At 42.6% G+C, this 25,702-nt stretch overlaps 1 protein-coding gene and 1 non-coding gene across 2 annotated transcripts in view; both read right to left on the bottom strand.

Annotated features, from left to right (window-relative positions):
• ADH7 (alcohol dehydrogenase 7 (class IV), mu or sigma polypeptide) overlaps nucleotides 1-10,109 on the bottom strand; it is an 18,903-nt gene extending 8,794 nt beyond the window's left edge. Inside the window, exons 1-5 of the mRNA XM_023763911.1 lie at nucleotides 9,830-10,109; nucleotides 4,939-5,040; nucleotides 3,917-4,055; nucleotides 3,513-3,600; nucleotides 3,198-3,414 (exon numbers count right to left, since the gene is read on the bottom strand). Of these exons, the coding sequence (XP_023619679.1) occupies nucleotides 3,198-3,414; nucleotides 3,513-3,600; nucleotides 3,917-4,055; nucleotides 4,939-5,040; nucleotides 9,830-9,847 (564 nt within the window). The 5' untranslated portion in view covers nucleotides 9,848-10,109. The remainder of the gene's footprint in view (nucleotides 1-3,197; nucleotides 3,415-3,512; nucleotides 3,601-3,916; nucleotides 4,056-4,938; nucleotides 5,041-9,829) is intronic.
• A 2,174-nt stretch (nucleotides 10,110-12,283) lies between these two features.
• On the bottom strand, nucleotides 12,284-12,410 carry LOC111828243. The gene has a single exon (XR_002832045.1). It is a non-coding gene; the product is annotated as a small nucleolar RNA SNORA25 (small nucleolar RNA).
• Nucleotides 12,411-25,702: the final 13,292 nt, after the last annotated feature.

Genomic DNA, 25,702 nt, shown 5'->3' with positions numbered 1-25,702 from the left:
GCCTACAAACAGCTACTCACCCAGTCTGTCCAGCGCTCCGGAGCAGGACCCCCCTCGCTGAAGGGGGTGTGGCCAGCCTGAAAATGGCCCTCAGCCCCTCACCCAGGCTGGCCAGGCACCCCAGCGGAGACCCCCACCCTGAAGGGGGTGTGGCCAGTCTGAAAACAGCTCTCAGCCCCTCACCCAGGCTGGCCAGGCACCCCAGCAGGACCCCCACCCTGATCCAGGACACCCTTCAGGGCAAATCAGCCGGCCCCCACCCATGCACCAGGCCTCTATCCTATATAATAAAAGGATAATATGCAAATTGACCCTAACAGCAGAGGGACTGGGAATCACTGGTCACTATGACACACACTGACCACCAGGGGGCAGATGCTCAATGCAGGAGCTGCCTTCTGGTGGTCAGTGTGCTCCCACAGGGGGAGCTCTGTTCAGCCACAAGCCAGGCTGACAGCTGCCAGTACAGCAGTGGTGGTGGGAGCCTCTCCCGCCTCCTCAGCAGCGCCAAGGATGTCCAACTGCAGCTAGGCCTGCTCCCCACTGGCAAGTGGACATCCCCCGAGGGCTCCTGGGCTGCCAGAGGGATGTCTGACTGCCAGCTTAGGCCCAATCCCCCAGGGCGTGGGCCTAAGCCAGCAGGTGGTCATTCCCCGAGGGGTCCCAGACTGCGAGAGAGCACAGGCCGGGCTGAGGGACCCTCCCGCGTGCACAAATTTTTGTGCACCGGGCCTCTAGTCCTTTATAAAAGGGTACATCATATAAAAGACTTTTGTTATGAGAGTTTTTAACCTCACCTAATCTCATAACAGGATTAAATAAGCTCTAAGGTCTCCATTATCTCTTCTTCACAAAGCTATGCTAAATCTGTTTAAGATTTTGGTCTGACTAGCATTTACTTAATAACCATAAGTCTGAGTCATTTTAAAATAAATTGGTTTTCTTTTTATCAAAGTTAAACCTCCATGTTTCTTTTTATTAAGTATATTTTATTAATTTCAGAGAGGAAAGGAGAAGGAGAGATGGAAACATCAATGATGAAAGAGAATCATTGATCAGCTGCCTCCTGCACACCCCCCTACTGGGGATCAAGCCCTCAACAATGCAACAAGAGTATGTATCCTTGGGAAGAATCGAACCCGGTACCCTTCAGTCTGCAGGCTGATGCTCTATCCACTGAGCAAACCCTGCTAGGGTACCAAGCCTCCTTGTTTCAATAGATGATCTATGTGTTGTTCTGGGTAGAGGGAACAATCTAAAGTTAGCAGAAACGAAGGCTCTGATCAAGTCAAAGAATCAGAGGCAGATGAGAGGAAGTTCAAGAAACTATCACTCTACAGATGGGTGACTGGGTTCTAGGGAGAATTGGTTAGAGGTACAGCTCCTTAGTGATTAAAAATATCACCCTACATAGCCACCATAGTCTAATGCTCACTAGAGATTAAATAAGGAAGTACTATAGTGCATAAAGGAGACTTGTTCCATACCTTCCTGGAGCTTATCATCTAATAAGTACCACTAAAGATATGAGACTTTGAGATTTGGGACACACACTATTAATGAAGCAGCCATGTTCCCTTGAATAATGGAAGAAGTTTCTCTTTGTTGGAGTAGACAGAAAAACAAGAAGTTCTCTGAGCAAGAGTGATAGGAACCAACTACATGAGGATTTGGGAGATGAATGTTCCAGACAATTAGAATAGCATGTGTAAATGCCTCCATACAGGAACAGCTCAGCAGGTGTCAGGATGCTAAAAGAGGCAGGTGTGGCTGGCTCACAGTGGGTAAGATGAGATTGTTCCAAGTATGAAAATTACTGAAGGATTTTGTGGCAAAACTAATGTGTTCCAATTTATGTTTCATGAAATTACTCCGGCTTATCAATAGAGATTTATTTGAGATGGTTAAAAAGAGTAACAAAGACAACAGAAGGGAGGCCATTGCGTCTGTCCAGTCAAAAATAATGATGGTAGTCCACTGAAGAAAATGAAGATATTTATAATATACTCTGTATGTAAAGTTAACAGGACTTGCTGTTGGGATTCATCTAAGGTGGTGGGGAGGGAAGATAAAGAATGAAGAAAATTGGAGTGGGCAAAATATGTTTGAGGGGCAGGGAGTAAGAAAATTAAGAATTCCATTGTATACCTATTCAGTTGGAAATGCCTGTGAGACATCCAAATGGAGATGTCTGGTAGGGAGTTGGAAAAAAGAATTTGGAGAGACTTTAAGTTACAGATTTGAACTCAATGAACATATATAGTTTTTTAAAGACTTTGGAGTTGATAGCATACCACATTATTGTTTGTGGAATGGCTGTCCTATTACAAATTATTACATGTTATTCTACTTACTTCTTGCACTCATTAAGAGTAAAATAAATTTAGTCCAAATAAGCATTCTTAAAAAATCATTCATATGCCAAAAAAAGACAATAAGCCAGAATTTTATTTTGTTGTTGTTCTAGAAAAAAAACAACAACCCTCATTCATGTTTTCATCTTATATACCAGCTATTATGGATTGAATTGTGTTCCCTCCAAATTCATATACTGAAGTCTTAATCCCAGTTCCTCAGAATGTGATCTTATTTGGAGAGAGGGTCTTTGCAGAGGTAACCAAGTTAAAGCAAGCTCATTAGGGCGGGCCCTAATCGAATATGGCTTGTATCCTTCTGAAAAGGGGAAATTTGGACACAAAGACTGTTATAGCTGACAGGTGATGGGAAGAGATACAATGAGAAGAGCCAAGCAGAGCTGCCTGGAACAGATCCCCCACTCACAGCCCTCAGAGAAAACCAGTCCTGCCAGCACCTTGGTTCTAGTCTCCAGAATGTGAGACAATAAATTTTGGCTTAGGACAGCCAGTCGGTGGTACTTTGCTATGACAGCCCTAGCACACTAACAAACCAGCATTGGTACCTATTTTGTGAAAGAAAAAGGATGTGTTTCCGAATCTGAATTTTAAAATTTAGAAATAAACCTGAAGGAAATGTCGAGGAAACACAATTAAATCTAGATATTTTATTTTCACTTGTTTAGAAGTAAAATGCCTAATCTGAATTTTTCACTTTTCCTCCAGTTGATTTGGCATTGTGTAGAAACAGCCTGCATATAATATGTTTTCAAAAGCCTTTAGGATTCCAAGAAAATCATTTAAAAAGCAAAAAGGAAGAAACTAACCCATCCTGCTTCTTACCTTGCCAGTTTTAATCGCAGCCCCATATCCTGTGGAAAACCCACATCCAATTAAACAGACTTTCTCAGGAGGAGCTGCGTCATTAATCTTAGCAACAGCGAATTCATCCACCACTGTGTACTCAGTAAACGTACTGGTGTTCATGAAGTGGTAGACCGGTTTGCCCTTGCATGAAAATCTGGTAGTGCCATCATCTAGTACTCCACGACCGGTAATGCTATTTGACACATCAAATACACAGGTCAGTTAATTCAATGCAAAATTTAGCACTGGAACAATTTAAATGGCATAAGAGTAAAAATGTCCAAAACCTACTCGCTCTTAATGCAAAGGTTTCCATCTGGGTTGCGGCAAGCATTGCATTCTCTACATTGAGGCATAAAGAGGGGGATGACTTTGTCACCTAGAGGGAAATCACCATGATGTAAGATGTTGGTTATTAACATTAAAATATGAAATAAACAATTGTGAATTGGGCCCATGCCACATACAAGAATTTCTTAAAAGTATTCTAAAATGTATAAGCAGCAGAAGGTTTGCTTGCTAAAGGTCGAGACTGCCAAATTAAACTTCACTCAGTGTCATCCAATTCTCCCTGTATCCTTTTATCCTCCTAAATTATGTCAAGGCTGTCTCTGCTAATCCCTAGTTGTGCTGTTTCCTTTGCTAGGATAATCAGACCCTACTTATCTCAAACTTGTGACGTGTTATCTGCACACCTGGTTTCACTGTAGTGACTCCTTCTCCAATGCTCTCCACAAGGCCAGTTGCTTCATGTCCCACAATCACTGGAAACCTGGACGCCATTAGTCCTTTAATCACATGGTCATCTGTGCGACAGATTCCTGTGGCCAAAATCTGTGCTCAAAGACAAGAACATTGCACCAATCAGCACACTGGTCACTTCACAGTTGGGAGGACATCTACCTCAATCTTGAAAAGATTATAATTATTTATTCAGTTTGATTGCCAAATATAATAGTGTTGACTCATAGAAGATTCTGAGCTTAATACCAACCATCGGACATGATCCCGCTCATCAAGGGATTGATTTACAATATTGCTGCCTCTGACCCTACTTTGAATCTCAATGTCTGTCTATAGCAAATTGGTGCTCTTGTGAGATATGCAGATGTTACCATGTGACCAGCACAAAAGTAGATTCTTATAGCCAGGCCCTCTTAGGACCTATTAATGAAGGGTGATGGGAATGGCATGCATGAAGGTAAGTGAGGAGCAAAATCTTACTAGAGTGCATAAGTAACAGAAGATCAAAGAATGAGTGGCAGCAACATCTACTCAACAACCTGGTGTCCAAACCAATGCTTGGGCTGTGTCCAAAGGAACAGGGAACACTCCAGGAAGCTATTGTTTCTCCAGACACAAGTGAATTTCTCATTCTTTGGGAAAAGTAATCTCAATACTATCTGACTTCCAAAAAAATTTAAAAGAAGTCATTAGTTTGATTACTAAACATTTTTAAAAATCAGAATCATGTCAATAAAAATTCAACAAGTAAAAGTTTTAATAGATCAGATTAGTAGTGCTGTTTTTAATGAATAATTGCCATTAATTTCATAACCAGCATGACAAGACCCTTAACAATAAACAAGAACCACTAAGAAAAATAATGTATAAAATTTGAGAAACACCTCTTTATTTAAGAATCCAACTTCAAATAATGATGTACTCAAGATAGTTGGGGTAGCATTTTAGGCTTATGTATTCTAAGGCTCCTTACCTTGATACGAACTTCTTTAGCCTTTGGTGGGGCAACTTCTATTTCCTCAATGGAAAAAGGTTTATTCGGCTCCCATAACACGGCTGCTTTGCATTTAATAACCTAAGAAATTGGTGAGAATTAAAATGGGTCTTAATTATGTCTGTACATATACATATTCCACACAAAAAATTAAAAAAATGAATAAAAGATTTTATTTGACATTCTAAATTGACCAGGATTATTTTCATTAAAACTAGAATTGTAATCCTTAGAAATCATCTTGTGTGCTTTGATATATGAGAAATGTAACCTGAATGATTGATCCATAGTCACATGAGAAGCAGGGCTGAACTAGACCTGGACAGCCTTTCCAGCCCTTTGTGAGGGTTTTTTAGTGAAACATAATATTTCACTAAATTAGGTTCTTGTACTACAACTTCAAACTAACAAAGCTGTCATCTTTGTATCACTTATCCACAAGGGCAAATTTATAAAACAGATAATGCTGCTGATTTTTCTGTAAGAATTTAAGCTAGTATTTAATTGGTGTATAATCATGTAACAATGGGGAGGAAATTAGAAAATTAGCATGGTTAAAGATGAAGAGAACCACACATGTCATGAAGTATATAGAATGAGTTCCTGGGTGACTCAACCTGTCAGTTTGCATCTCTGTGTCCCTTTTTTGTACCTAGCCCAGTTTTTGCATCTAATTGGGTCTTAAATGCTTAAAGCAGAAAATTACAGAAGTAAATATTTTTGATGCATCCAGTGCTTAATCAAAATTAAAAGAAAAGCAGGAAGAGATACATCCACTCCTAGTACTGCTGCCCTCCTACATAACATACTCACATCTAAATATACATGCAAAGGACATAAGGAGGAAAATACAACAAGTTAATAAATATATAGTGCAGTAATTGTTCTCCTCAGTTATAAACAGGTTTTTATGTTTATAAAAATGATAAAATATTCTATTTTAAGTCCATAATCACTTTTTATTTAATGAGAATACCCAGTATAGTAGAAGGGGAGGCAAAATAGGCAATTCATTATCCTATATAATAAAATGGTAATATGCAAATTGACCAAATGGCGGAATGACTGGTCACATGAAGCACACTGACCACCAGGGGGCAGACACTCAGCACAGGAGTTGCCCCCTGTTGGTCAGTGTGCTCCCACAGGGGGAGTGAGGCTCAGCCAGAAGCCCTGAGCCGGGCTCACAGCTGGAGAGCACAGCAGCAGTGGTGGGACCCTCTCCCACCTCCATGGCAGCACTAAGGATATCCCCCAAGGGCTCCCAGACTGAGAGGGCGCAGGCCTGGCTGAGGGACCCCCCCCCCCAAGTGCATGAATTTTGTGCACCGGGCCTCTAGTTAGAAAATAATTTGTAAGTACACATCAGGATACTAACATTTTTTTCTTGTAGATGGTAACATTTAAAAAAAGTTTTCATTGATTTTTAGGGAGAGAGGGAGAGGAATAGAGATAGAAACATTGATGAGAGAGAAACATCATTGATCAGCTGTCTCTTGCACACCCCCTACTGGGGATTGAGTCTACAACCTGGGCATGTGCTCTAACGAGGAATCAAACCCATGACCTCTTGGTTCCTGGATCAATGCTCAACTGCTGAGCTACACTGGCCTGGCATAGATGGTAACATTTTATTTTTTTGGCAACTATATTGAGATATCTTTGACAAATAAAAATTGAATATATTTAAGGACTATAACTTGATATTATATGTACAATCAAGCTAAATAACTTATCCATCATCTCTAGATAGTTAGTAGAGTGTGTGTGTGTGTAGATAGTTAGTAGAGTGTGTGTGTGTGTGTGTGTGTGTGTGTGTGTGTGTGTGTTAAGAAGATTTAATCCTTTTAGGAAATTTCAAGTATTTAATGGAATATTGTTAACTTATCATCACCACACTGTACATTACATCTCCAGATCTCGTTCATCTTGCATAACTAAAACTTCATACCCTACTTACAAGTTTCTTGATCTTAGACACAGAGAGCAGACTGGTGAACTCCAGAGGGCAGGAGGATTGGGGAACTGGATGAAAGAAGTAAAGGGATTAAGAAGTACAAATTGGTAGTTACAAAGCAGTTATAGGGATATACAGTACAGCATAGGAGATATAGTCAGTAATGCTGTGATGACTGTGTATGGTGCCAGGTGGGGACTGGCAGTGTTGGGGTAACACTTTGTGAGGTTTGTGACTGTCTGGCCACTGTGCTGTACACCTCAAACAAACATGGAATAATGTTGAAGATAGACTGTAGTTTTTAAAAAAAAAAGGAAACAATAGATTCCTCAATAGAATCCTTTCAAGCTGCTGCCCCAGAGCTGGAGCTCAGATGGAGTGAATAAGAGTAAATCCATGCTCCTGGCCCTTTTAAAAGAAAATCTGGGATTGCCACAGCCTCCTTGTTAATCAGCCACAATCCCAGCTTGTTTCTACAGCCCAAAGTTATGGGAACTTCTCTTCCCAGCTCTGGAACCCTGGGCTGGGGCAAGGTGTAGGGCTGGGACCCCTTGCTCCTCAAGGAAGGCTTCCTCAGCCAAGATATTCCTCCCAATTAAAAAGTCACACGTGGGTGTTGGACTAGCCTGTTCCTCACCTCCACCTCTCCTATCAGTCTAGATGTGCTTTCTTCTTTAATTTTCTGGTTGTAGAACTACTATTCAGCCAGGTTTCAGGCAGCTCTGAATGATATTCTGTATTTTAGTTGTAATTTTGATGTGGCTGTGGGAGGCTGTGAGTACCTGTGTTTACCTATGCCACTATCTTGGTTCTCTAGGGTGATTATTGCTATGGGCAGATTGTGTTACCCAACATTCATATGCTGAAGTCCTGACCCCAAGTACCTCAGAATGTCTCTGTAATTGGAAATAGAGTTTTTTAAGAGGTAATTAAGTTTAAATAATGTTATTGGAATGGGCCTTCATCCAATAGGACCAGTGTCTGTATAAGGACACAGACATATGCAGAGAGAAGACCATGGGAAAACAGAAAGAAGATGGCCATTTACAAGACCAGGGGAGAGGCTCAGAGGAAACCAACCTTGCTGACACCTTGATCTCAGACTTCTAGTTTGCAGAACTGTGAGAAACTACATTTCTGCTTTGTAAGCCACCCAGTCTGTGGTACTTTGCTATGGCAGCCTGAGCAAACTAAACATTTATTACTAGAGGCCCGATGCACAAAGTTCATGCAAGGGGCTTGGCCCTTGCAGCCATGGTGGCTGCCTCGGCTCTCACAGCTTGGGCTTCGTCCGGAAGGTCATCCGGAAGGTCATCTGGAAGGTCATCTGCTGTTCGGCCATCAGGTTTAATTAGCATATTACGCTTTTAGTATTATAGATAACCAGGGGAAAAGTAATCCCCAATGTAAAGGGAGCCCTTGCTCTCATGAGCTACACTGAAACACTGGAGCAACTTGGAATATATATAACCCCTATGCAAACCACACTATTACATAACTATCTCTATCTCAAAATTATACAGCTTCTCTACTAAATTATCTTAAATTATACACTGTATTATTAATTATAATCAGGAAGTGCTGCCTTAAGCCTACTGAGTTCTCCAGCATTGGAAATGTTCTAACAATGACTAGGTATCCATTTTATGGAGGCTGCATAACTAGAACTTGAGCATTTGTTGGTTGGATGGAGTTACAGATTGTAAAGATACCTTTGAACCATAAAATTCATTAGAGTCGTTCGCTTCTATAGTGCAAAATTAATTCCCCAATTAATTTAGTTTTTGTTGGGTTACTGACCCAAATTAGAATGCTTTCATTCTACTTCAATTCAATTCCAGGATCAATGATTTCTAATTCTAACAGCATATGGCCTCCTCACTTGTCACATTACCCAGACTTCAAAGACATCTTCATTTTTTGGAGCCTTAAGTCAGGCTAAAGGCAAAGTTACTTAAACAAAAACAATCAAATGAATAAAACAAAGAAAAGCACCTAATGCTATAAGCAATCATCTATCATTTAAAGCAGTGGTTCTCAACCTTCTGGCCCTTTAAATACAGTTCTTCATGTTGTGACCGCCAACCATAAAATTATTTTCGTTGCTACTTCATAACTGTAATTTTGCTACTGTTATGAATCGTAATGTAAATATCTGATATGCAGGATGGTCTTAGGCGACTGCTGTGAAAGGGTAGTTTGACCCCCAAAGGGGTCGCGACCCACAGGTTGAGAACCGCTGATTTAAAGCAAGGAACTGTACTGACCAATTTGTAAATGAGAAAATGCCAAAGCTGTTTCTAAAGTTATTGTCAATTCATTTTTTTAAAGAATAAATATACTTTACTATAATGTATTCCTGTTTATAAGGATTTTTAAAAACTTATATTGTGATTAAAAGTATATCCTTAACAAATCTTAAAAGCATGATACTTTGATGTCTACTCTGCATTCCAGAATTAGCATTTTTCCATGATTAACAGCAGGAAAACCTTTCCTAACATCTGGGAATGAGCCCTGGTCTCCCACTGAAACAGAGCTGAATGCCGCATGTAAATGAGACTATGGAAAGTCTCTTTATGGAAATATTTTGCTTACAAGAGCAAATGCCTAACTCTCCTAAAATTAAGTTATTAATGTTGTCAGTATAAACCACTTTAAACAGTATAAACCACAGTAAAAACAGTATAAACCATTTCTCCATTTTCCACCAATGTCTTATTAAGAAACCTTCCATATACTGTTTTATCTCATTTTTATTGGCACATTGATATGCCCCCCCCCCCCCGTGTCTCCTCCCAGGCATCTAATTCCTCAAGAAATATCCCAAATAATTACTTTTAAGTGTTCAAGTTCTAAAAATCAACCCCACATTATTACAACAAGATCATGAGGATACAGAAATGTTCTTACTTTTCCAGCAGTGCTCATCCTGCCTTCCCCTGGTTCTGTATTTCAGTCAACAGACTGTTTCTCACTGATGTTTGGCTCACTCTGCTGTAAATAACAGCATCTTGTACCCTCGGATAAATAGTCCAGCTCAAATCCGCCTTCAGCAATATGACTCACGAAAACTTTCCAAAAGTCCATGCCGCCCCACCCTTTGCAGAGCAAGTCATGAAAATAAATACAGTGACTTTTGAGCAAACCAACACTAGAGATCTAACAAAGATAGAATAATCCAACCTATTGAGAAGGGTTATTGTTATCTGGAGGTATTGTTATCTGCCTTAGAGTTAGGGATTTAGACACAGGTCAGGTTAGTGAATTCAACACAATTCAGTAAAAATACATTCTGAATACATTCAGCTGCTCTGCCCGGTTTCAGGATGTATGTGAATATTTGTATTTGTGCTCTACTTCATTCTGCAAAGACTTGATGTAGTTTGTGGAAAGCCTATAATTAAACATAAATGGCAATAGGGCCATAGAGATGTAATCAAATCAGAATAGAAGGTATAGGTTGGGAAGGAGAGTCGGGGGTACATAGAGCTTAGTTGTGGACAACAGTAGTTTCTAGGTGTTTGGGGGATAGAAGGAAAAGTGAAGCTTGTTGCCCCTAAATGTGGTCCAAACTACTATCTGGACCCAAATCCCCATTATACACAGAGCTGTCTCATTTGGTTGTGTAGTTTGGGCCTGGCACACGGTGCACTGTGCAGGGCAGAAGGCAAACTGAAACGTAGCCTGCACGCTGGCTCTCAGAGGCCAAAGGGCTTCCACCTATGTGGGCAAGTGCTTAACCTCCTGAAGTAGCTGTTTAACCGCTACTTCTTCATATAAGATGCAATGACACTGAAATGTACAGAATGCATTGCCGCGAGAGTGTCCAAGGCAGATTTTATTAATCATAGTATTGGGGACACACTGGCACATTCACCTCCAAGTAAATTAATTCTACACAAGGGAGATTTTACTCTTTGGACTGAAAGGGCAGGAGAGTTTTTCTAAGTCTTTAGACAAAGATGTTTAGACTCTAAAGTCCTTCTCAGGTAACAGCTATACACAAAACTTTATTTTGAAAAACTATTATAAGCTTTACCACAGAGATCGCTCTCAATGTATTATATTAAGTATTATAGACATGATTTAAAATATATTTACGTCTAATTCAGAACCAGCCATTAGGGTTAGCCCTGTAGCCAAATTAGAACCACCAGGTAAAATAAAAGCACTACCAGGCAATGAGGCTTGAGTGTGAGCCATTGTTTTAGCTGCAAAGGCTGAGAAACCAGGCCCGCCTTGCAGGCATCATCAGACAAAGTGCAGCAGGTGTGGACACACAAGTATTCTGAGGCTCGGCCTTCAAACCAAAGAAACCAAACCTTACCTCAGCAAGGGAAAGTTGTTTACTTATGAACAAAGGCAAAAAAGAGCACCAGCCTGGGAGGTGCCAGCACAAATACAAAAATACTCATTTGGTAAACTCCCTCCCTCTTGAGGCCCTGACAAAACCTTATAGCACATTAATCTAAAAAACATATTTTACAGAAAGTAGGGGTGTTGAGTGAGGTTTAACATCTGTGTCAGCTTTATGGTCCTACTCCCTTCTCCAGGAGAACTGATTGGATGATAAAATGTCAAAAGCTGCAACGTTGCCGAAACCGGTTTGGCTCAGTGGATAGAGCGTCGGCCTGCGGACTGAAAGGTCCCAGGTTCGATTCCGGTCAAGGGCATGTACTGGGTTGCGGGCACATCCCCAGTAGGAGATGTGCAGGAGGCAGCTGATCGATGTTTCTCTCTCATCGATGTTTCTAACTCTCTATCTCTTTCCCTTCCTCTCTGTAAAAAATCAATAAAAAATATATTATAAAAAAAAAAGCTGCAACGTGGAAGGTAACCTATTAAAAAAGTTCACAGTCATGCTGGATCACACAGCACACCAGTCCTAATCTTAGGTTTGGAGGAGTTGCCAGCTGAATGTCTCTTGCAAACCTTTCCACAGTGTTTCTATGAAATTCTGGGGCCCAATCTCTCAGGTTCCTAAATCTCCTACTAGTTAATGCTGTGAGTGTGGTGCCGCTTCAGGAGCCTCCAAAGATACGTGCGAATCTCCAAATACCCATGAACTCTAATGTGCCCAGGACAGAACGCACAGGAGGGGCTTTGAGAATGAGCTGCGGGAGTGAGGGCTCCGGTGGCAGACACACCTGCCTCAGGACCTGGGGCCTGGCGGGAATATGCACAACCTCGGCTACCACACTGGTTAAATGGAAATAATAATCAATGCGTTACACGCCAGTCCTGGGGTCAGTGGTGAGGATGGTAAAGCACTTCCTATACTCCCTGGATCATAAAAAGAGGCAACCAGGATTATTATTAACTAGGTTCCCATTGGCAACCAAAGGTTCAGATTTTTTTTTTTCATCCTATATCTCCTCAGGACAAAATAGCACTATTGAGTGTCTATCACATCCTAAGGAGAACTTCAATTTTAGGTCACAGCATTAAGAGCTCCTGGTTTCAGTCCCATAAACTATCTTTGAAATGACCCACAAAGGTTTAGATTTTTAAATATTTAAAATGCAACCACTTTAGACAAAATGACCTGGAGTCCAGGCTCAAAAATAAACTGTTTTGCAGAAATCAACTGTGCAGTCCCAGAACCTCCCCTAAACGCTTGGGGCTAAGACTCCTGCCCTGCAGGTGCCTCCAGAAATTCAGGTGGAGCCAAGGGGGACAGTATGATCCACACGTGTGTTTGCCCAGGACCAAGGGGGTCCCAGGACGCAGGAAGTCGGTGCTAAACCCAGGAGAGTCCCAGGCAATGGGGACTGTCACCCTGTGCACACTCGGCACCACCTCGCGTCCCTGAGTGTGTGTGCTCCACGGGGTCCTGTCCGCTTCGGAGCGGCAGCCCTCCTCTCACAGCCCTGACCCTTCACCCTCAGTGACAGCTTCTCTCATGGACCCCGACCAGGACTCTGCTCACCCCAGGCCCAGAGGACAGCAGGGAGGACAGGTCACTGCAGCCAGGAGAACTGGGTGAAATATCTGCTCCAGTGCGACTGCTAAGTGCCGTGGCAACACACTCAATGCTCTGAGCTTCCGGGCCAGGAAATCACACCTGCTCCGAGGCTTGTGGAGCCTAAGCGAGGCCGTGTGTGTGGAAGTGCTCATCACGCGGTCAAACACTCAGAAAATGACAATAAGGATAACGCTGAGACCCAGCCAGTAAGAAAAGGGCCTTGGTGTGCACAGGGAAAGGACCCGAGTTTATTGCTGAATCATTCTTAATAGCAGAAACAGCTAAGCAACTATAACACTGAGCAGCACGCAACTGCTAGTCACCCGGAATCACCATGAGCTCGAACAACATTTGCTCAGCCAACGCCAAGCATTCAGGGTGAGGTTTCATCCTGGCCTTTGTTCCTCAGGTTTCCTCTCCAACAGGCAGCTCAGGCGGTGGCAGGCTGGGGCCCGCCTTTGACCCTTGACTCTGCCAAGCCCTGTGAGGGGCCTGGCTGGAAAGAGGGGCGGGTGGGGTTCCCGCAGCTCTGCCCTCACAGGAGAGGATTTGGCTAATCCTTTCAGGACGCTGTGCCAGCTCGCAGAACTGCTGTGTGGGATGGTGCTGGGCAGGCTCAGAAAATGCTCTTCTGCGACACCTGCCCGGAAAGATGCACAGATTTCATAAGGGGGGGCTCCGCCTCTGCTCCCCTGAACTCCCATCCGCTCAGCTCTCCCACTGAGTGCGGCTGGGGAGCTCCCATCAAGGAGACCAGGAATCCTGGGCAAATGAACCCCAGTTGTCAGTTCCCCTCATGACCTCCCTTAAAAAGAAGCCCACGGAGGAATCCGTGTGCCAGGAATCTGGCTGAGAGGAGAGGAAAATGGGTCAGGACACCAGGGCCCGGCCACTCTTCACCACAGGGAGGGGCAGGGGCTGGTCCTGGCAGAGAAGCTCAGCCACAGACATCCCAGCAGCGGGAGGGCAGCCTGGGAAGAGCTGGAGGCAGAGGCCTGGGAGGCAGGCAGGCTGCGGAGGGCACTGCGTGCGCAGCTAGTTCAGCGATGTGTCCTCTGTTGGCATCCATTTCCAGGGCTCCCGCAGGCTTCTCCGTAAACATGGAGCAGGACTCCAGAACGCCAGCTCCGGAAGTGGCTGCAGACGAGTACCCCGCAGGGTCCCCTGCGGAGCCAGCGGGAACTGGGAACCCGCAGAGGTCCCGGGGCTGCAGAGCGGGGCTCAGGGCAGGCCTGTGAGGGGCCCACCGCCCCCACACCATCCCAGCTCCCAGAGCCTGGCCACCACCTGTTCTGTATAAGCCTCTGGGAAGAAGGGCCCCTGTGGGAGGGGGAAGAACTGCCCTGTGTTTTCCACAGAAGTAGAAACATGAGTGAACTCTTAAGACTATTTGGTCTCAGTCTAAAGAAGAATTTTCCAGTGTTAAATGGGTTAACTTACAAAGTGTTTGAGCTGCTTATCACTAAAAGGGCAGAGCCACCCGCAGGTAAGAGTACAGGGCAAACTCCTGCCTTACTGGGGAGGTGAGAGCAGCCTTAGTATCATCTCAGACGGGAACATGAGACCTGATCATGGGAAATGTGGGCGCCAGCAAAGACAGCACATGCCTGGGCTTAAGCCCGGGGAGGGCACTGTGAATTCCTTCCTTTGCTCCATGCACTGCTGTGTCTGCTCTAAAATGGGAAGCCAAGCTGGGCCCACATATCTCAGCAGGTAAAGTGCAGAGTCCTTGGGTCTGTCTTCTAAAACAATCATGTAGCGTTAACCTTGAAACGTAGGTATGTTTGCAAGGAGAGGTGAGGAAAGTGAAAGAGGGGAAGATGAGAAAGAAACAAACTTCACTGTATAAGAACCACAACACTCTAACTTCCCAGCCGTTTCTTCCACCTTCCTGAGCCGTGAAAGCGTCTCCGGGCGCAATGGGAACGCTGCTGTCACAGTGAGTCAGCTGTTTCTGTGGGTGCTGCCCCACCAGCGCTCCTGGTGTGTTACATTACCTTCAGGTGGGTAGGGAGCAGATCCAGGAGAATGCGGAGTCCCAGCTACATGGGATTCTGAAATATGATGAGGTTGTCTTGGGTCTAGAAATGTCTCTGCTTTGAAAGTTCAAGAACTTAATTTTATGAGTATGCCCAAGTTTTCATAGATCCTGAAGGCTGAGTCACGTGAATCACACTCATGAAAATATAATAAACTAGATACCAATTTATTAATTTATAATTCATAATGTATTAATTTGTAATGCCTGGCACTATAACTTTGAACAGATTCTGCACAAGGAACATGATGGACAGATGTAATATGCAAAATATTTATCAGCCTGAAAGGCATGGGTACCAGTTAATGAAATGGACCCACAATCATATTAGGGAGATGTCCGCCCTGGAAATGGGGGCAGGAGTGAATATTTGAGTCACTCTACCACCTGCCAGTCACAAATATATGATCAATTTACTTTTTTTTCATTGAAAACATACAGTGACCCTTTAAGGAAGCATTTAAGAAACTAGGGCTCAGAGACTTAGACAACTTGTCCTTGGTCCCACAGGTAGTGAAGATAGAGTGTGATTTTAAGCACAGGTCCATGCGCACCATATTGCAAAGGAAAGCTCCCCCTGGTAAATTTACAGCGGAAACAAGTTTAGATCAGATGTCAGCTAGTGTTGATATGACAAAAGCAAAGGATACCATGATTTCTTAAAGGAATTATTTAAATTCTTAAAGACTTTTCCTAATGAATGATACTAAAAACTAAGAGCTGGGCATTTATTTTATTTTGGCAAGACTGGGCTCAAATGTCCCAGCTTTCTGAACCGTCAGGGTCATTTTCCATGTGGCAAACCTGGCTGTTCGCCAGTGCTTGGCAGGAACAAAGCTGAAATAAAAGTGCGGCATTTTATTTCTGAGTGATGCTTCTCAACTTTGGTTGCACATTAGGAAGACCGGGAAGCTTTTAAAAAACATGATTCAGGACAACTGCCACCCACCTTCAGTTAAAAATAATCTTGTGATATCTTCCCAGGTGATTCTAGTGTGAAGCCTGTGTGGAACTACTGTTCTACCAGTGTAGCGGGGCCGCTCAAGTGTCCATGTTCCCACGTCAATCCTCTGTCAGTTACTCGTCCATGATGAGATAAGTACCACTCCTGAGAGAGTTGTATAGTTTTTATATTCATTTATATTTTACTAAAGGATCAGTCCGTGATGTATTCGGGGAGGGGAAGAAGAGGCTTCCCCACAGGTGGTTTGGGAAACACAGCTCAACACCAGGTATTAGGTCACCTTGTTTCATCCCAAAGACCACACTTTGTGGGAAATGCCACCTGTACCTGCTGCCCTTCTAAGCCTGCTACTGGGTCCTTTATCATTTATTGTTTCATTATCAGGGTCACATATAGCATCTGCAATGGTTGGCTTATCTTTGCCTGTTTTTCTCTGAGGACATAGTTGCAGCACTTTCTCACTTCTGTAATGTACCTGAGGAAAATGGGAATGTGTGAGTGTAAAACACAAATTACCACGAAGTGATAACAGTGACATGAAGGGCTCCATTGCACTTTGAGATGAAGAAGTGGGTGCCTCACTTATAGTTAATTGGAGGCTCCTCAGTGGGTCCCAGCAAGGGGGCAGGTACATGTTCTATCATGGCCCATTGGACAACTGATGGTAGTCCTGTACCATCAGGACCGGGTGGCCAGGCAGGAAGGGGCAAGAAAGCATAATCCCATGAAAAGGGACCAGCTATGCAGAGATTGGACTGCTCAAGTGTTTTAAGGGTGACCCACCATACAGATTCAGGCCACACTAAGTCACAAATCATTTAAAGTGTATAGCCAAAAGCTGATTACCTTCATATTAGGCAAAGATAACACTGATACTAAACTGTATTAAGGCAAGTTATGTCAGCCAGTTTTAAATCAAAAGCTTACAAATTTTAATCCAGGAATAGCCTGTTAAAACTTTTTTTAATGAAATGTTGTTTTGCTTTAGATGCCCCAGGCCTCAGGGTGGGGCCTATCTTAGATGCCCTCCCAAGACCTCAATTTAGCAACGCCCAGGAAACCTTTCATGCCAAACACAAACAGAAAATGTATTCAACAAGTAGCTCATCAAACAAGCATTGTTAAAGAGCAAAGTCATGGTGAGACTGCAACTTCCCTCCAGCAGGGCAGGAGGAAGCCAAAGTATGTGAACAACTAGTTGATTAGCTCTCCAGGACCAAAGGTCACCTGTGATCAAGAGAGCTTGACTGGGCATATGAAAAAGGAAAGAACTGAATCAAATCGGAATCTGAGAAACTCAGTTCAACTGGATCTCCTAAAAGTCACAAATGCTATTGTTATTGTCGTAATTAGCTGGCTAATATTAACAATAGGAAGAGTGCAAAGGGGAGGCCAGGCATAAGCATGGTCACCTGGGAAGCTTCACCAGAAAGCTACAACTTCACACAGCATTGTTCTTCCAAGGGGATTAGCACCCCTCCCTTCCCCCATCTGGTACTGAATTGTTGCAGGGAGAAGGGGAGATGGGTACATGTGCAGTGAAGTTGGGGTAATGTAGGGAGGGTGCTTGCCTGTCAGTCTAACCTGGGAGGAAATAATTGGCTAGAGGGGTAGAACCACTGCAAGTGCATGAAATCCTGAAGGGTTAATTGGTTAAACTGCTAGTTATTATCCCCAAAGAGTTCTCTCACTCTTGCACTCCTATTGCTCTTTGCTCTGTAACCCGCACTTGCCCAAATGCTAAACCACAATGTGGCCTTAAGCAGCCGCATGGCCCATGGCCATGTAGACCCCACACACAATGGTCTGCAGCTGAGAACACAAACTAAGCCAGCCAGATGCTGGACTGGACTGGACTTTAATATGGAGCAAAGACTCTAGGCCAAGCACGTCCCACTCAAAGGCTAACACGGGCCAAATAAACCAGGCATGCGGGCTGCGAGTTTGACATGCTTGTTCTAGGCAATAGCTTTAATTCTTGACCTGATGAAGGCAAAATTGGACTTTGTCCCTGATGGGGAGAAGGGAAATGAGACATTGAAAACCCAGAAGTTTAATTCCACGCAATCAAAAATTACTTATTCTCCTGGGCAAGTCTCAGGAAATTCCTTTCCTTGCGACATTGCAAGAATTCCACTTCCACAGGTGGGGACACAATGGGCACTCCACCAATAACATTACCAGTGTAAATGCTTATTCATTTATTCAATCACTCAATGAATTCCATTCATTCCACAAGATTTTATTAGTTTCTACTATGGGTATAGGTGTTAGGATATTGGTGGTGGGGTCAGGTACTAAAATGATTATGAGGTAACTTCTGTTACAAGAAACTTAAAATATAACAAATTCTTAATAAACTTTTGTTTTAGCTAAATAACCCTACAAGTTTCTTTTGAAGAAAGGTCAAGATAAAACATGGGCAACAAAGCATGAGCATTCTTTAAATCTTGTCTGAGCATGCATGCTTGCATGCGTGCATGCACTCGCGCACACACACACAATACACAGACCAAGTACATTGTCTAAATAACAAAAAGGACCAAACGCCCTACTTTCCCAGTGTGGTGATTTAAAAAACATGTTCACAATTCTGGGATACTCTTCCCTTAAGGAAGTGGAGCTTCCCCTCTCCTTGAGTGGGCTGAACTTAGGGACTTGATTCTAATGAAGAGAATCAGGTGGAGATGATGATGTGTAGTCTGAAACTAGATCATAAAAGACATTGGAACTTATTCCTTCATGTCCTCTCTCTCTTGGATCCCTCACACTGAGGTAAGTCATGTCCTGAACAGCCCTGTGGAGAGAAACTGAAACAATGTGAGATTGGAAGTTGAACTTTGGCTTCAGCAAGTCTTTGGTGACTGCAGCCCTAGCTGACAGCTTGAATGAGACCTCATGAGAGACCCTGAGCCAGAACCACCAACCTCAGCTTTCCTTGATTCATAACCCTTAGAAACTGTGCAAGATCAATAGTAGTTGTTGTTTTTAAACTGCTAAATTCTAAGATGATTTGTTACACAGCAAAGATAACTAAGACACCTGGTTAAAATGGGTAACTACTGCTTCTTTACCAATGACAAGTTTATTCCTCTTTCCTCCTTGATAAATGTTATCTTGATATATATTATTCTTGACACATTATTAAAATTCACAGTCAGAATTGCTTTTGCTTACTGACAGTGCTCCATCCAGGGCAAAGCCTCACTTCCTTAAACTTCCCTTGACTCACCTAACACAAGAGCAAAGCGCGGAAGTTCCTGACTCTCGTACTGAGATGGCTCATGCTTGCTGAGGTTGTGCTATCTCTTGTTGCAACAGGAAAATCAACCCAAACTTTGACTGCAGGTGCCTTTTTGGTGGATTTAGACTAAAAGTGTCAACAATATTTTGAAGTTATATTGGGCAGTAGACTCCCCGTACTGTGCATGGATGGAAAGTCATTTAAGTTGGTAATAGATATAATTATAAAAATACTAGCTAATATTTATTGAATGTTCATCACATGCCAGATACAGTGTTAAGTGCTTCACACACATTGCATCATTTTAATAGAGTAAGTTAACTTTGTGAAGTGATTAATATTATTCTCTTCATACTAGAAATAAGTAAATTGAGGTGTTGATAGGTTAAGTAAGTAACCCAATGTCACACAGCTAGGCAGCAGTGGAATTTGAATAAAACTTCATCCAGACCAACATTCCTATCGTTCATGGATTAATGCAACCAAAGTGAACCATAACATCTACTTAATTCTAAAAGCCAATGATTCCAAATATTTCCTTCAGCCCAATTGCCAGCTACCCCACTAACTCGAACTGTGTCTGGAATCCTACCTTTTCTAATCACCTATAAGCAGGTTTCAAATACTCTGTATCAAGTTCTCTTAGGGACAGCCAAAGGTAAGTTGGAGGAAGGCTTCCATGGCTCAAAGAAAGTTTGGAAACTATGAATCTAACCTTCTTTTCAGTAATAGTCACAAATCTGGACACCAATTCCCCACATACTCTTAGAAGATTGAAGTGCAAAAATACTTGCCTGGAAGTAAAGTAAACGTTCTACTTTTTTCCAACCCAGTAAATTATTGGAAGAAGGAATAACAAGCTGAGAAAATTTCCTAAGCAATTATTCCCCGTTTCCTATTTGTTCCTATATATTACTTCTCATAAAGAATCATTTCTTCCAGAGCTAGAAAAATAAAGTGTCCGAGACATGGGAATATTGGCATGACAGAGAAACAGGAAAGAGCACAGCCATGGAGTCAAGGACAGTGGATGAGGGAGATGAGGTGCTTCCAGTAACTAGGCTCTGTGAGGTACATGCATTGTTACCAAAAGAAGGAAACCAGTAAATTAGAGCTGTTCGAATGAGCAATCATTCCTAAAGGAGCTGGGAAGTGAAACGTGATCACTGTCTGATCCTCTCCTCAGACTTCTGCCCTTGTCTGCATACTCCTCACCAGCATCCCTTCACTCCACTCATTCATTCGCGTATTCATTCTTTTAACACTGGCTCAGCATCAGACTGCATGCAAAATAAAAGACACATTTACAGTGTGGTAAAAACATAAGGTATGGTCACATGAAAGTTTGGTCAGAATAGAAGCAGCTAATGTTCAATTAAACAAAGAGCATTGCATTCATCCAGAGGGCAAGGACACTGGAGGTCAGCATGGGCTTGGAGGCAAGAAGTGCCACAGAACAGCCCTTGCCTGTGCCTTCTTCCAGGTATAATCATGTGTATTTAGTCATGAACCTCCTCTGCTTCAACAGTCTTTGCTTTGTCTTCCCACTAGATTGACTCATACAGCTCAGGGTCCCAAAAAGTACAGCTTCCTTCTTGTAATGTTTTGAGCTCACCAGATTTGTCCCCTTCTTTCTAGTCTGGCTTTGCTCCTTGGGAGGAGAGAGCTCACCAATCTGTCTAACAAGCTATTGGGCTCACGTATTAAAATGGTAATGTGCCTAGGAAATGTTCTTAGCTCCAGATTTTTTCTACTGCTGGGACTTTCAGAAAGGTATCAAGTCATTTGGGGGTAGCCTGAGGCTCTATGGTCACACTATATTGTTTACTCTGTTCCTTTTGGGATCTCGGCTTCAAGAACCCAACCTGGGTTTATGCTAAAATACAGCCACTGTGTAAATGCAGATTCTGTTCCTTCCCTCTATCCATCCACCCTAGTGGAAATGTGAATGTCAACAAAGCAAATGACGAGAATCTAAATTAATTAACCTAATTACTCATCAAGGTAAGCAAATTATTAATTTTTTCAAGTGCACTATTAGGTTGAAATAGCGCCTTTTGAAGAGAAAAATGAGAGAAGACAACAACAAATGTTTTGTATATTCGAATGATTGTTATTAAAACAAATATTAATGATTCATCTAAAAGCTATTAACCATATTTTTTCTTCCCATCATTCTAGGTTTGCTCAGTCATTTTCAGTGTTTTATAGTGAAAAAAAAAATTTTGCAGTTAAAGTCTGCTCTTGTCCAGGTACTTGCCTATATCTTGAACAAGTTCCTACATATTTCAGGGCCTCAGTAAATGAGGCATGTCTTGAAGGAGTGTTTTAAAGATTAAATAAGATAGTGTAATTAAAATACACATTGCAGTAAGTACTTACTATGTCAGTTTTGATTATCTGTGATTGCTAATCATTATTTTGGAGTGTAATACTTTTCACTTTTCAACTCAAATGCCTACAGACATATCTTGAGCTCAAAGTAGTCTTGTTTATGTCACCTGTTTACTCTCCAAGTTCCCCTGTCCAACCTGACATCGAAACAGTGATCTGTCCCCAGGGGAGGCTACCTAGTTAGATTAGTCAATGGGTTCTCTTGCATTCTGGCTGGGTTTTGGCCAAGGTGGGAGGGGTCACAGGCAGGGGATCAGAGGGCAGAAGAATGAGGTCAGGTTAAGTATTTATTTCTAAGGGGCCTCTCTGTGGGTCCCTCCACCAAAGGCCACAGCAGACACCAGGAGGCTTTCTATGTAGCTCTCTCTTGGTTCCAGTAAATGCTCCCCTCTCCTACTACTTACTACCTCCAGGGTACTAGACCACTTTTTATTGTCTTTTAAAAATCTCATCCACAACTGTATAAATAATCTTTTAAACTCCTCTCAGTAACTCAGCTTGGAGATAGATTCCATTCCAAGCTAGAAATTGACACAATAATTATTACACTTTCCAATATTATTGCTTCCAAGCTTAGATTAGATTTTGTTTCAATGTCAGGTTATATTCATATTTAGTTTAATCAGGTTCTTCCATGAAGCCTTCTATCATTGGTAATAGAAATGTGTGTTCTTCCTAATGAGAGAATGCAGGAAAGGAGAGGAGAAGGGGAAAGGAAAAAGGGTGATTTTATTTTTCATTCTCTAAACAGAAAAGCCAGCAGTCTTGGGACTTGGCAAGATAAAAGTGCCAGGTGCTTCTCACAAATTCTGGGAAAGCCACAGAAAGTAAAAAGGGGACCTTGAAAATTAATCTATACCAAGATATTCAGCAGAAGAATTTAAAAATCTATAGACAGAAAGGTATATAAGGCAGAAAACCCCCACCCAACTGGCTCTTCAGAGTAGTTGGAGTCCATCTGCACTTGATAAGCCAGATGATAGACTTGCTTGCCTTGCTTCTTTAATAAATTGGAATGTTGTACTTTTTAAACAAATTACTTCCTTAATAAATTCACTTTAACACAACGCAATAACCTGGAGTCACTCATTAGAATTCCTTCTTATGAGTATGACAAGAATGGAGATGGGGACAGTCCTCTGACTCGGGGGACTATCTGCTAATATCTCTCTGGTGTCTGTGAGAGGTACCTGTAACAGAACAACCTGAAATTTAGCTGAACAGAATTCCTGTAACTAGGGATATAAAAGAGAAGCCACGTTCAGACTGGTAGAAAGGATGAAGCTGCTGAATGGGCGTATGGTGTGACAATGAAAAAGTGGAAAGAATATCTTGGCTACACAGATCCCCCATGAAGAGTGAGACATCCCAGCCCCACATTGGGCTCCCAAACCTGGGGCATTATTGCCAAAAAGAGGAGTCCCCAAAATATGTGGTTGTGAAAACCAGTGGGGATTGCATCTGAGCAAGATGAAGGGCTGCTAAAAACCAAGGTACTTCTCTTAAAGGGACCACCCCACTGATGAGGCTCAAATACACAGAAGGGCACATACAATCCAAACAGGATCAGATGAGGTTCCACTGGGCCCCACATACATCTTCTACATGGCCACTCTGCCAAGACTGGAAGACATAGACCAAGAAAGAAAAAAAAAAGTAAAAAAAAGAAACTAGACCAATTTCTTTCACCATACACAAAAATTAACTCAAAATAGTTTAAATGTTAAATGTTAAATTGTAAAACCCCAAAATCATACAACTCTTAGAAGAAAACATAAGCAGTAAAGTCTTTGACATCACTCTTATTAATACTTTTTGATATGTTTCCCTAGGCAAGAGAAACAAAAGAAAAAATAAACAAATGGGACTATATAAAACTAAAAAGTTTTTGCCCAGCAAAGGGCACCATCAACAAAACAAAAAGACAGCCTACTAAATGGAAGAAGATATTTGCCAATGATATATCAGTTAAGAAATTCATATCAAAAATATATGAGGAACCTGTACAACTTAACACCAAAAACAAACAAACAAACAAAAAAACAATACCATACCATCTGATTAAAAAATGGACAGGGAACCTGAATAAAACCTATATGTCCAAAGAAGACCCACAAATGGCCAATAGACATATATAAAAAAAGATGTAATATATCACTAATCATCAGGGAAAGGGAAGTTAAAACCACAATGAGATACCACCTCACACCTGTCGGAATAGCTATCATCAATAAATCAACAAAGGCTTGAGACTAGGATCCTAGCCTTGCCACCACCCAATCTGGTCTCAGATGCAAACTGGGACCCTACAATCACTCTGGTAAAAGACCTGCGACCACAGCTGCAGACCCACGGACACCAAGACTCCAGGCATCCCAGCCACGGATTTCTGTCAGTCACAGAGCCCATCCCCCTCCCCACTGGCCCGCAGCAGTGGCATAGGAACTGCTAGACCCTCTCCGCACAAGAAGGCCTCCTGCCCACACAGTGGCGGTGGTGCTACCTGAATTTGAGACTGGGTGCTGGGACACGGGGTGTTTGTTTCCCACAGCACACACCTGCACGACCAGACCCTGCGCCCACACAGGGAGGCTGCGCTGAATTTGAGCCTGGGCACGTGGACATAGGGAATCTGTTTCTTGCAGCGTGCACTTGTGTGACCAGACCCCAGGCCCACACAGGGCAGCTGTGCCACCTGACTGATTCTGGGTGAGGGCACACAGAAGTCTGTCTCCCGCAGCGTAGGAGTGGACCTCCCACTGACACAGGGCGGCTGTGTAACCCGGTTCCCTAAGCAGACCTGGGACCCTCACTCTCCACGCGAGAGGAAGCACTGAGAACCAGTGACTTGACTGTTTCTCACCACCCATACACAGGATCCCTGACTCCAAGTACATGCACATTAAGAGCCAGTGACTCCAATTCTTGGTGCATGCGCACACAGGGACCCTGATTCTCAGCATGAGGCTGCACCAAGCGACAGAGACTCCAATACTCGATTCTCGGAGTGGGCACAGTGGGATATTGACTCCTGGCACATGCTAGGGAACTCTGATTTTCAGCAACAACTGCGGGGTCTTTTTTTCAGCATGACGCAGGCGGGGTCCCTAATTCTAGGTGCAAGCATGAGGCCACACTTAGCACCGGTGACTCTGATCCTGGGTGAGTGTGGCTCCCACAGACCCACAGCAGCCACACATTTTGGTGTCAGAGCTCTTCAGTGACACTTAGGTGGCGCGAAGCTCCCACTGCACACAGCCCAGGCCCCCACAACTCAGTGATTGTACCTTCTGGTGATAGTTAGAATGGGGAGACAATGAAACAATCCCCAGGGGAAAGAAAAGAAGGAATTGCCAAGAAAGGAAATAAGTGAAACAGAGGCATGCAACATGACAGAAAAAGAATTCAGAGTAATGGTTGTACAGTTCATAAACCAGATGAATGAGAAAATCAACAACCTATGCAAAAATCGGGAATAAATCAAAAGTGATATAGTTACAATCAAAAACACCATGGAAGGATTCAACAGTAGACTAGAAGAAGCAGAGGACTGAATTAGTGAGTTAGAAGATAAGGTAGAGAAACAAGCCAAATCTGAACAGCAACTGGAGAAAAAAATTAAAAAGCAGGAGGAGAGCCTAAAGGAGCTTTGGGACAACACAAAACTAAGTAACATACATATAATAGGGGTGCCAGAAGGACAAAAAGAGCAGCAAGGATTAGATAATCTATTTGAACAAATAATGACAGAAAACTTCCCAGATATGGGGGGAAAAAAGTTATACAAGTACATAGAGTCCCAACAAGATGAATCCCAAAAGACCCACACCAAGACACATCATAATTACAATGGCAAATGTTAACAACAAAGAGAGAATCTTAAAGACTGCAAGAGAGAGTCAGAGAGTTACCTACAAAGGATCCCCCTTCAGATTATCAAATTATTTCTCAACAGAAGCACATCAAGCTAGAAGGGAATGGAATGAAATATACAAAGTAATGCAAAGCAAAGGTCTGAATCCAAGAATACTCTATCCAGCAAGACTATCAATCAAAATTGAAGGGGAAATCAGGAGATTCGCATACAAAAAAAAAGGCTAAGGGAGTTTATTACTACCAAGCCAGTGATGCAAGAAATGCTAAAGGAAATGCTGTAAAAAGAAGAAATAAAAAGGGGG

Source organism: Myotis lucifugus, unplaced genomic scaffold, assembly GCF_000147115.1.
Source record: "Myotis lucifugus unplaced genomic scaffold, Myoluc2.0 scaffold_308, whole genome shotgun sequence".
Taxonomy (NCBI): Eukaryota; Metazoa; Chordata; class Mammalia; order Chiroptera; family Vespertilionidae; genus Myotis; species Myotis lucifugus.
This window is presented reverse-complemented; position numbering and strand designations above follow the sequence as displayed.